The sequence below is a fragment of the Nasonia vitripennis genome, chromosome 1 (assembly GCF_009193385.2).
Source record: "Nasonia vitripennis strain AsymCx chromosome 1, Nvit_psr_1.1, whole genome shotgun sequence".
In the NCBI taxonomy this organism is placed as follows: domain Eukaryota; kingdom Metazoa; phylum Arthropoda; class Insecta; order Hymenoptera; family Pteromalidae; genus Nasonia; species Nasonia vitripennis.
This window is the reverse complement of record NC_045757.1, coordinates 34,711,230-34,723,879: the sequence shown is the minus strand read 5'-3', so window position 1 is coordinate 34,723,879 and position 12,650 is coordinate 34,711,230. Positions and strand designations below refer to the sequence as shown.

The 12,650-nt window shown below is 42.6% G+C and overlaps 2 protein-coding genes across 7 annotated transcripts in view; one reads left to right on the top strand and one right to left on the bottom strand.

Annotated features, from left to right (window-relative positions):
• LOC100123251 (probable cationic amino acid transporter) overlaps window positions 1–11,112 on the bottom strand; it is a 29,776-nt gene extending 18,664 nt beyond the window's left edge. Inside the window, exon 1 of the mRNA XM_001606813.6 lies at window positions 10,521–11,112. The gene's annotated coding sequence lies outside the window, so the exon portion shown is untranslated. The remainder of the gene's footprint in view (window positions 1–10,520) is intronic.
• Window positions 641–12,581, top strand: LOC107980461 (SET and MYND domain-containing protein DDB_G0273589-like). Of its 6 annotated transcripts, none has more exons than XM_016982442.2 (6): window positions 641–1,186; window positions 1,642–2,530; window positions 2,617–2,897; window positions 2,979–3,173; window positions 3,269–3,403; window positions 3,547–4,110. In XM_016982442.2, exons 2-6 carry the CDS (start codon window positions 1,672–1,674, stop codon window positions 3,802–3,804), a joined length of 1,728 nt encoding a protein of 575 aa, XP_016837931.2. In that variant the 5' UTR covers window positions 641–1,186; window positions 1,642–1,671; the 3' UTR covers window positions 3,805–4,110. The 6 variants fall into 6 exon arrangements, 2 of the variants coding, with proteins under 2 accessions (XP_016837931.2, XP_031789581.1); XM_031933721.1 differs by having other exon boundaries at window positions 641–1,548; XR_004228401.1 differs by lacking the exon at window positions 3,547–4,110 and adding exons at window positions 4,807–4,980; window positions 12,471–12,581 and having other exon boundaries at window positions 643–2,530.
• Window positions 12,582–12,650: the final 69 nt, after the last annotated feature.

Genomic DNA, 12,650 nt, shown 5'->3' with positions numbered 1-12,650 from the left:
TCGCTTTTGGTTACCGTATAAGTAAGCACCCGCGATACTTGAGCAGATTAAGACTCGTCGTGTACACGCGAGAGAGACATGCAGGTAGCTTACACACACACTCACACACGCGCAACAAATTTTGCGACGGCGATGATAAATAGCACAGAACAAGGGAAAAAATGCCCGATCAATCTCGGAAATTAATGACCGCATGCGAATAAGTAGTGCCGAGTTCTCCGAAAGAAGGAATGTATAAGCATGTGCCGCTCATCGAACGACTCTCGCCAGCGCGTAAATTTCTACAAAACCTATACGAAAATTAATCCACATAGTCCTCTTTAGCGACAAAGAGAAATCGAGGAACTCGTCGGGGGCACACGTGGCGCGCGAAATTTATTCGCGGAAGAGGAACCGAGAGAGAGAGAGAGAGAGAGACAAGGGCATATACGCTTGGAACGCAGCCAGAGAGTCTACTCTCGCTCCCCCCCCCCCTGCCCCTAATCGCATTCGCGCTCAACTTTTTTTTTTGCCCCGCAACCGAATTTCGCGTATATATAACTCGCGGCTGCTATGCCTGTGGCCGAACTCTATGATTAATTATATCCTCCGGATTTTCGTAATGAGAATAACTGTTTATACTTACGCGGGAGAAGAGTAAAGTTGCAGGAGAATTTTAGATCGGATTACGTAGGTTAGATTGAGATTTAATACGCGCTTTCCATTTTCGAGGAACACTTGGCGCATTCGAAAGAAAATCGAAATGGCCCACTTCACGCCTGCCTCTATTAGAGGCTTTAGAGAATCTTTTACGTATATAGACATACCTTTCCCGCGTATGTAAACCTTCGAAGCCCGATAATGCTGCCATCTACGTAGCGGATATTATAGCGCGCGCCGCGAAACAAAAGCCGAACTGCAGATCACTTCAGCCCTCAGGCCCAGACCCCTGCTCAGACCGTCCAAGAGGAAGGACAAAGCGACACTGCCACTGCATCGTTACGTTATTATAACCATCAGAGTTATATAGACTAGAACCGCTAGAACGTTGTACCGTTCTTCGGAAATCATCCGTAAAAGTCTTCACTTCGAAAAAGCGCCAGTGGAATTTCGAGATATTCGAGCAACGTTGCGTTATATGTAAACGCAGCGATCGTCGTTTGTTCGAATATTCACCTTGCTCGACCGACTGCAGCCATTGTTTAAAGTACTCATATTCTTTCATCGCTGCATTGTGTGCGCTTATAAAACGTGAATTCGTTATTTAATTCTTGTCGTTGTCAGAGTCGACACGCTAGATACTTATCACGACGTCATTGCCGTCGTTTCATCTTTCGTTGCGGGTATACGATTCGCCTTTCAGTGTTATAGATTCCTACGAACGTTATTAGAGTAATAATGGTTCCTCGCGCGTTTTTTTTTTTGTTTTTTTTTTTTTTTTTTGGTCCCTTTTTGGGACGATTTTTTGTTTGGTAAGCTATATAACGTGAAAACGGGCGAATAAGCCACACAACAGACGTAAGCGCCTATCGCCTGAGCAAAACGAATCTTCAGCAGTCGCGACTAAACGTAGATTTTTTCATACTTTTTTTGCCTTTTAGTCAATTAATTCTCCAGAACTAATTTTTTCTTTAACGAGTACGCGTGACGTGTCATTTTTAGATAATTTTTTGATGCACCAACACAGTTGCCATGGAGGCCTTTAGAAGACAAAATTTTAACCATGAAGTTGCAAGAGAAGTCAAACAGGGAAATGTTTTGAGAAAATGCTCAATATTGTCAACGAATCCGCGTCAAAGAGGAAATGAATTATACAAAAGCAAAAAACATGATAGTAAAATCCATGAAACAATATTGTCGCTTTATTCAGAAAGCATTGCTTTTGCTCCAGAGGGTTCTGAAGAGCTCGCCCTAGGATACAGCAACAGATCAGCTTTGTTGTTACATTTGCATCGTCCAAAAAATTCATTAATCGATATTGCCAGAGCATTGAAAATGACCAAATCAACGGATTTGAGAAGAAAACTCTTTTCACGAAAAGCAAATTGTTTGGAACTCATAGATAAGTCTACTGATCCAGAAGACTATGATACTTCTGATGAATTGGAAATTCCAGCATTCACGCCATCTAAAGAAGTTCCATGTGCTGCTGACTGTGTAAAGATTGTTTACAATAAGCAGTTTGGTAGGCATATTATAGCAACTCGTGATATTGAGCCTGGTGAAGTGATTACTGCTGAAACCAGCTATGCTGCATTTCCTAATGGGAATCAATTGTATCTCAATTGCTCTCATTGTCTATGTTTAGCTTGGAATGGAATCCCTTGTGATTCTTGTGCTCATTTTATTTTCTGCAGTGAGGAATGCAAAAAGGAAGCTTGGAACGCGTATCATGATATTGAATGCCGCATAATTCCATATATTTTTTTAAATATAACTGAGAAATCAAATTACGCTTCTATTATGACCTCAGCTAGAATATTTATAACAGCAGCCAAGAAAGAGGGGATAAAAAACATGTTGGAAATTGCTGAATCCATAGATAAGCAAGGTACATTTCGAATTAAAATTATTGTCATTTATTACTTTTACTTGTATTTTTAATTCTTTTAATTCTTTTTTGTGAATATATTTTAGATTCCTGCACAAGTGTTTGGTCAAACAAAGGGTTTAACTATGAAACATTTAGTAGTTGTTATAACTTAATAACCCATGAAAACTCATTCGAGCATGAACAAATTTATAAATGTCAAGCAAATATCATACTGAACTTGCTTTACACGTATACTGACATTATCAATACTCTTCAGAAAACTGATTCTGATGCTAAAAATTCATATGATATTGTACAGATTTTCTCAGCTCTGGAAAAAATACTCATTAAATTATTAAAAATCGTTGCATTCAACAGCTATGGAGTACAGTAAAATTTATTTATGCGTATTGATATATCTTTATAATGTATGTAAATTACACTATCTTTTTGTTTTCATTTACAGTATGAGATACATCACGGTACTTATCATCTTAAAGTTAAGAATCAATTTCTTATGCCTGATTCCGTCAAAGGAATAATAGTTACTCTATTCTCTGCGTTCTTCAACCACAGCTGTTATCCTAACATTAGTAGAATATTCATGCCAAAACGAAAAATGGCAACGATTACGATACTTCCTGTTAAAAAAGGCGAACAGGTAGTTTTATAAATTTTATATCTAGTTATTTTGGACATAAATTATTTAATTTTTATTCATATGTAAAAAAAATTTATTATGAAATTTTGATGCAGTTGTCTATTGATTATGGAGTGTCAATAGTTACAGAAAAACAAGGGAGACAAGCATATTTAAAACATAACTATCACTTTACCTGTGAATGTGAAGGTTGCAAAAATGATTTGACTGCAAGAAATTTGCTTAAACTGGTAAGAAATCGAATACACCGATGTATCATGTTAGCTATAATTTATAGCTAAAAATAACGATAGCTTAAAATAACGGTTAATTATTTTTGTTCATTTAATAATTATTCTTATCATATTACTAAATTTAATTTCACTGATTGTAGGTACCAGATCATAATCTAAATTGTAGTTCTAAGTTTTTATATGAATATTACAAAATTGTCTCATCCAGCCTAAAACGACACGGGGAATTGACTATGGATGCAGAATCCATCAAAACAGCAATAGAAATCTGTAAACTTTTAAGAAAGAATTTAAAAGATCATGACGCTCTGCGATATTCTTATCAATACTCGTGCTTTTTAGCAGACGCGTTCGTCTATCATTACCAAGAAAAATGCAAAATACCTGATAAGTGTTGACTTTTGAAAACACTTCTGATTTTCTGATTTTTAAAAATATTTTTTAGTTACTATTTTGACTATAGTCTGTTTGTTCAAATTCTTTTGTGCATCGCATTTATAAGATCAATTTTTAAACGTTTGCATTCATATGATCCATTATTTACAATTTTTTTTAATTGCATGTAATTAATTAATGTAATTAATTATGCATAATGGCGACACAGCGTATATTTAATGTATTAAAATAAGTTTTCTAAAATTAGGAAACGACTAGTAACGTAATACGATTAAGAACAATTTGAAAATAATATTTTCCGTTGTTCCTTTGATATTACTTTTTTATTCGTAAATAAATTTTTTTTTTAAACAAGAAAGTTCGACCAACTTATTAATAACGAACAAACCGATGTACACATCGTCGAGAAAGCAAAGTGCCAAATCACTTAGCAGCGCCTTTACAGTACCTAGAATTTTCTTGCAACGAATGAGACGCAATATAATCGACTAATTTCCCAGTAATCCTCGCTGCCATTTACTTCGTTCGAAGCAATTAAGCCGCCCTTAACTCCTTTATCATCAAACTTTTTCCCACGACACTCGGCGTCTTTTTGCGCCGACGCTTTTCCTCGGTTGCATTCTCCTCTTAGAGAGAGAGAGAGAGAGAGAGAGAGCGAGAGAGTGAGTAGCCAGCTCTCGACTCTAATTTCAAGGGAGTTCACTTCTTCGTGCCGGACGTGAGCTGCGATTAAAAAAGCTGCAGTTCTGTCCAAGGAAGAAGTCGTATAAACGGGGCTAGAATGACGTTGCGGAGAGAGCAGGGTATTCAGCTGATGAATTTACGAAATTTCTTCGAGCAGCTGTTTTCATTTTGGTTGACGGGTTTTTTTTTTTTAAGTTTTACAGTAGATTTACAAAGCTGTGGCATTCAAGGTGATAGATTATACGAGCGATGCGTGAAAACGGACGCGATTGACGCACAAACATAATATTTCCGACTAAAACAATCTGTAATCTCCGTAGGTATATCAAGCGCGACGATCGCACATCCGCCAACAACATCGCTGAGCCTCCTGTCAATATTTCCGCACTGGTTATAAGCGGCCTATAGAAATCCAAAGCTCAAGCGGAATCATCGCGTCCAACATACGTATCCAGTAGTCGATGTCCGGCTGCGGTCAGACATCGCAGCTGACTGTAGGTATATCTTCAATTTTTTTACAATAACTCATTGATCCGAACGACAGGGCGTAGGCGTACTACTACTACCGCACGTTTAATTAATCATTATCGATAATTGACCGGGCATATCGCCGTGGGCGCCGTAGTGACATATATATATATATATATACACACCGGACGTAACGTGGGTGAGCTGCATATATTTTACGTCGGCCAGTGCCATCGTCAATTGCTTGCTTTTATACACGTTGTTTCATTTGAGTAATTAAGAGCGATGAATTATTCACGAGTAATTTGGCTTGGATAATTGCACTCGAGTTTGCCCAATTAATTCGCGAGCGGGAAATTCGAACTGAGCGCGCGCATCACAGTATAGTTTCCGATTTATAAAAAGAAAAACGATAACACCCTGCAACGCGTCGATCAGAATTAATCCCAGCGCCGAAAACTCGGTAATTCCATTAATCGCGTGAGCATCGTACATCACTACGACTTTTATATATTCTCGAGACACCCACGATATACTGACCGATATAGCGGAGGCGATAATAGCGCGCCGGAGAAAATCCGCGGGGAATTTCGAAAGGAATGGCTATAATTTTGAAATTGCTATCGGGAAATCATTCGCTCGCTCGCAAACGCGATTTGCCTTTTCCGAAAGTTCGCATTCGGGCATACGCGAGTGGAATACCCGCGGCGGAACGTCGACGGAATTGCGTTTATTAGCCGGTGATTTGGAAAATATTTTTTATGGCTTTCCGATAACCGAGTGCCGGAAAGTTGCGCGTGCGTGTGCGAGGGTATGCGTCGGGACAGGTATGGAGAATGAACGGAACCGATGTATATACGTGACTCGAATTCTCGAGATAGAATAGTTTCGTTGTTGAATTATCAATCCAATTATCGTTCTGTAAAAATTATAATCATAACTCCACGAGTATCGAATCGATCACGCGCCGATATAAAAACCCAAAACACTTATAAGCCATTCGCGCGTACAACGGCCCGCAGTTTCTCGCCTAATCGACGGGCAAACTTCGGCCCAATCTTCCTGCGCACACACGCGTCCCGTTCCACAAGTCGATGGATAGATAGCTCGTGTGCGGGCTATAGGTGTATATACAGCTCTCCGGAACTCGGAAAATCTAATATCGCAGTTTCGTATTAGTTGGCGGCGCTTCGCCGTCGAGGAGAATAATGGCCGGTTCGCCTCATTTCCCGTATCGAATTTTCCAAGCGTTAATGCGCGACGATATACACACGTGTGACGCAAAAGTTTGGTTATTCGCACACACGTCTACGGATGTGTCGTCATTGATACTATAACGTATAATTTGAATTTCGGGGAAAGTCCGGGCGATGTTACGTATATGCTTGTTACTTATTTGATGAAATATTGAATCTGATGAAAAATGAGAGACTACCGCTTGGCAAACAAATGTACTTGTGCGATACTTATATAAAGAGCGATCATCTCTACGGAGAGAGGAAAGAACGAAGAATAATCCTTAAAGTGTTTCTCCTGAAAATTTAAAGCTCTCAGTATAAGCAGAGAATCAGGTCAGCAACTGTTTCCAATTAGCTGATTAACTCTAAAAAAAGCTCTAACTATTTCCGACTACAATAAAAAAAAAAAAGCTCGTTACACAACCGAAAAATCGACGCATACCTATATATATATATACTATATCCATCTCGCCAAGTGTATTTCATTCGGAGACAACGAAAAGTTCCGGAACTCCGCTCGGCTTTGCGCGAGTCAAAGCGAGATCGATATATGCTCCATTGAATAAAGCACATATGGGACGGCTTTTATGCGCTCGCCTCCGATGGATGCATACCCGTGTATATATAGCTATACACGGCATATCGCTTTGCATCTTAACGGCGCTTTAGCTGCTAGATATTCCGCGGCACGAGTCAGTGCAGACTTTGGGAACGTATATACATATATATATATATATATCTACGTTCCGGCTTCGGGTGTCTCGGTTGACGCGAGGTCCGCGTCGTCTCGAGGTGCGCTGCTTTATACGGCTGAACGTTATGGTTATTAATTTTATGTATGGCGCGAGTTTATACTCAAATAACGATGGCTTCCTTCGAACAATGCGATAATTTAGCCTTTCTGTTGCAGCCCCGAGTACGAAAAAGACACAACAGAATAACACTGCGCCGACGTATTGTTTGGACACGTTATATACATTCACGGCTATTGTATATATCTTACCGCTTCTGTTCCGAGGAGAAAGCAGTGGACGACGATTATATCACGATGAGAGTTCATGAAATAAAGGGCCTGTGGATACATTAACGGACAAAGTCCATGAATCGTGTGCGCGCGTATATATATATATATATATGGTTCGCGTTGTGCTGTACGGATCCGTGAATGTGCCAGCGTTGGGGCATTAATGTCACGAGTTTGGACGACGAGGTTGTGGAGGAAAAACGCATACAGTATGTACCTATGTGGTATAGAGTTTCCGAAAAGCTGGTTAATCGAGGCTGAAAATTGGAAATTGTTGCGAATTTATCGAGGCGGTGAATATGCATTGTTCGAATCACAATTACGAAAGCTGTGCGCATCAGTGAACTGAAATTTTTGCGTATAGCTTTGTTATCCAACGAGGCGTAAGTGAATTCAATCAAAGATCAAAGTCGAAACTCACGGACGAAAATTAAACTCTCTCCCTCCGCATGATCTTCAATATCTTTTCACGATTATCCTCAGAAAATTAAACGCGCAGACTGATAAACTCGCACGTGCTTATACGCCTCGGCACTGCGCATACGAACGATTCCGCGCGCACTTTTACGATCCTCCATATAATAACGGCGTGCAAATAACGTATATATATGACACTTTTGTTCTTTAATACAAAAGCTGACGCGCTATATACTCTGATCCGCGAATTTTCGCCGCGCACGCGATATCCGCCGTGGCTCGCATAATAAAATCTTTTATATGGTTTATTTTCTTTTATTATGTTCGCCCGCGTAATTTGAAAAATTTTTATACCTCGCGTCCCTCGTGAGATATTTGAGTGTTATTCGGTGATTAATCGACGCGTGTATGTGTTATCGTTATGCATACTGTGTGTGTGTGTGTGTGTGTGGGACGGGGTATTATAATCGGATTACACACGATATACACAATATGATCGATATACGATAATTATTAAAGGCTCCGAGCGATTCTCAACCGAGACGCTTATGCGGCAATGTGTTGAGAGAGAGAGAGAGAGTTCAAAGGCGGCGTTTAATTATTGGGAGAGTATCGAGGGACGGGTATAATTAGCCGAAAGATTCGGCTAGTCGTCAGCGGCCACATTACAACAGAATATGAAAAATTCGTCGTTATGCAATATCATCCAGAGCTACACACCAGCTTAGCGCTATATATATACACACGTACACGCCTCGGGGGGATAGGCTGCCTCGTGACAGCTGCTCTACACATAGTATACAGTCCGTAATTACGTTGCGCGCTAGCTTGGGCTCTCGTAATGACTTTACATTCGGCCGCGGAGCGTTTAGGGATATCAGCGCGGTCGCGGTCACGTGAGCCGTCCTGTCACTCGGGATATTACTGCGCTCTGGGGTCGATTAATAAAAATTCACCGACCTCGGCGATCTTAAAGAGCCGCTATATACCAGTGCAAAGTAGAGATAATGGGCGAGCGTGTTCAAGCGCAGATATAGCCGCGTAAGCATTTTATGTACACCCCCGCGTCGCCGTATAGCGCGTTAGCAACAAGCGCCGCTCTCTCTCTCTCTCCGTATACATATATATATAGGTGGCACACTGCACCTGGCCATGCACTCGACGGTACACCCGCGCCTACTCGATAAGGGATATATCGGCTCGAGAGGTAGTAAGCGATCGAGAGCTTGAGAGTACACACACACACACACGCGTAGAGGCGGAAGTGCAACAGGCTAGTGTATACATAGATGGCGTTGGGAATTCCATCGATGAGATCAGTATAGGATGATGTAAAAAGAAAATAAGATAAATGAATCTACCCGGAGAGGGTGAATATGTGGAACGGGAGCGATGATTCGTTAGCGGCGCGGAGTTTGCTTTTTCATTCAACTTTCCTACTCGGATGACAGGTTGTCCCAGATTCCGCGTATATGGCCACGGGTATATATATATATAGGAAAAAAGCTCGCGTATTTTCCATTTTCACCGTCGTCTTCCGGTTATCCCGCAATTTTTTTCCATTCTATATTCCTATACGAGAGCCTGCACACATTCAGGTCAGCCGTTCTCTCGCGTGCGAACCGCAACTGTGTTATGCATGTACTGTATACAGTCGACGGGGTCAGGTAAAATTCGTTATCTGCGCTAACGCAGCCGCTCGTTTTTCAATTGGGAAAGCCATTATTATGGCTTCTTTGGGGACGCGTCGCTCTGTGTGTGCGACTGGGTCTATACGGCTGCACAGGATGTATGTATGTTGCCTATCGATTTTTCGAGACGCTTACGTGCGTAGAAAGAGTAGGGGATGCGACCAGTCGAAAGACAAACGACAGCGCGTAATTTTTCCCGACGACCATCGATTGAAAAATCATATAATATAGCTATAGTGTACGCGGATCAGCTGTTGAACTTTTTTGTCGTCTCCTCTCACTCTCTAGTATAATAATCGTGTAAGAAAACTATGCTATATTTAAATTCCGGTATTTTTATCCCCAAGGCTATTTTGAGACTATTGCAGTATTTAGCCCCATTAGCGCGTTCGAGGTGTATAGCATAATTCCTCGCCTTCCTGTTGATCCTCCGGCGAGAGAGCTGCGCGCGCGTCGAACAATGGGACTCTAAGCGAGATTTTCGAGTTTCGAGCTTTTCGGACGGGAACAAAGCCCCGGTGAGAGTTGGCCCCTTTTGCTCTCCTTTTATATTCCCTCCTACTACTGTACGAGTTGTACAGTCTTGTGCGATTTTTCTCTCTTATACATCGAATTAAATACGGTCAACCCTTTCAGCCGTGTGTATATATACACGAGAAATCCATAACCCGACGAAAAGTCGCCGATTCACCGTCGAACAATATCCAGCGATTATCGGTAGTCCTTTCACTCGCGCGTTATCCTATACTGTCCGATTACACACACCGAGATCGATACCCTAAAACTATCGATCGTCGATCTCGACAATAGCCGCGCTGTTTTTTCCATTATCCTTACCGGACAAAATACGCGAGGAAAGTTGCCGAAGAAAGCGATATTTTCATTCGCCGTTCGATATTACGGCGGTAAAACGTCCGAATTCAATTACCCCCTCATCAAAGTTCGCTGCAGCAGCAGCGCCGACGGGACTTTGATTAAAAATATTCACCGGCCCGAGAGAGAGAGTCTTACAGAAATTTCCATCGCGTTGACTTGTTTTCAGTGCGTCGACTGCCTCTCTCTCTCTCTCAGAGCCGCGCGAGGCAATCGATAAGCTAGTGCGAGCTCTCTCGGGCTCCTTCTGCATACCTCACGCGAATTGATTGCATACTTGAAAAATCCCTGTTACAGCACACACACACATATATAAAACTCACCCTCGTCGGTGTCTACACGACACCGTGTCGCAGTGGATGTCGAATCTTCGCAGCGTCAGTGACTCCGGACGATCACTATCTCATCAGGGCGAACAAGTCGGCGGCCACATGAGGCGGCGCGATACGTGTATTCGCTGTAGTAGAATAACCGATGACAACTCGCAGGACTATAGACACCTTGTCCTATACAATCTTGCCGCAACCGCAGCGCCTGGCGCTGCTGCGCGCGGATAATCGATAACGCACTAAGAATTATACTCTCTCGCTCTCGTTCCTCTTGAACTCTTCCTTCCACGCGCGCCTGTGTCTAGAGTGCGTGTACGTGTACTCCCGAAAGCTCGTATATATACTCTGGCCTTGTACAGGACTAGCGCATAAGACGCGTCCCCCTCATCTCGACTCGCTCAAGTACCCTTGTACGTGTGTGTGTGTGTGTGTGACAGTCGCGAGCTTCGAATTTCAGAGAGATGCGCTTTATCGCGGATATGAGCTTTCCTGATATTAGTCCTCGCTGGAGAGAGAGAGAGAGAGAGAGAGACTGTATGAGTGTATAACTTAAGCGTACTACGGCGCGCTCCCCAGGCTGCCAGGAGAGAGACTGGCTCTACTGTGTGTAATGGGGAGAGAGGAGATCGAGCGATGCGCGCGCGTGCGCAACCTGGACTTCCCCTTTTTCGATGCTCCCGACGCGCTATATGTGTATAAGGTGATGTGCTCGTGTACAGAGAGAGAGAGAGTATATATACATACCTGTATAGCCAAGGCCGTACGCGCACATGCAGCCGAGGAGCAGAATTTATGCGAGGTTACAGCTGCAGGTGGTAGCGTCGCTTTGCCTTTTTTGAATGAAAACCGAATATAGACGCGCGTCTGACCGAAAGCGTATTCGTCTACTTGGAAGAGATTATACATATATAGAGGACAATCGCCGCGCAATCAATCACACACAGGTGCAACTCTCTGAAGAATTCAACGAAGTCGAATCCTTCCCTCTCTCGATTTAGCTGACCCCCTTTATTTATAAATCCCTGCAGCAGCGGAATCCCGCGAACATTGATATTACATTCGCGTATATATTTTTGTACACAGCCATAAAGCATTCGATATATAGCAAAGCGAGGATTTGCTCGGACTCTGCTTTACGCGCTGAGGAATTGAACAGCGAATCGCTAAGTCGAACCTGTAAGTAAAAATAACGCGCGCGCAGTAGTCGGAGTCAAGCTCCGGTCAGACGCGTCGGTACGATTCAACGATTTCCCGGTTAAAAAACTCGCCGCGGAAAGCGTTCGATCAAAGCCCCAAGTACAATAATGCGAAGTACGCGTGAAACGAAAGGTGAGAAGAATATTTAATCCCACAGGATTCATCGCTCATCCCCCTATACGCATATAACGAATGTAAATGACCGGCAGAAATGTGTATACAGCGCTGCACCCTCCTCTACGGCCCTGGCTCAGTCTTGTTCTCCCCCTCGAAGGAGGGGGTCAGTAGGTCCGCCGCGTGCGACCCCTTTTTAAGGACGTGTATCCCTATTGACGTGTGCGCACACGCGGTGCGTTCCTCTCTCGCTCCACACTCGCCCACGAACGCGTAACGCCGACGTCGCGCTGTATACGTCAGCACAGAGAGAGAGAGAGAAGGTAGGGAGAGAAAAGGAATGAAGGAAGAACTGCCGGCCGGCGTATAACTGGGGGGTGAATTCGGATGACGCCCCCGGGGTGGGGAATTGGATTAATGGGGAGAGAGCCTGATGACGGGATGGAGAATTGCGAGATTGGATGAGATGAATGAATTTGGGTGTTGTTCGATTTTTCGAATTGTCATTCTACCCCTAAAAGTAGCGTGGATGTTTAGTTTTCTTTCTTTCTTTTTTTTTTTAAGAAGGATTCTGTCGTGAGTTGCCAATTTTTAATAATTTTTAATGGGTGAACATATTTTGATCAACTGCAGATGGAGTAGAATCCGCAACAAAAATATCACCGTACGATTCCCGATGCAGAACGCCTTCTTTACCGACCGCTGCTTACGTAGCGATCAGCTCATTTGTATTACCATGTTACTCAATCCAAATACACACGAAGCAGACGGCATGTAAATTGTCAACGTTCGGAAATGAAAAGGACGAGTCGA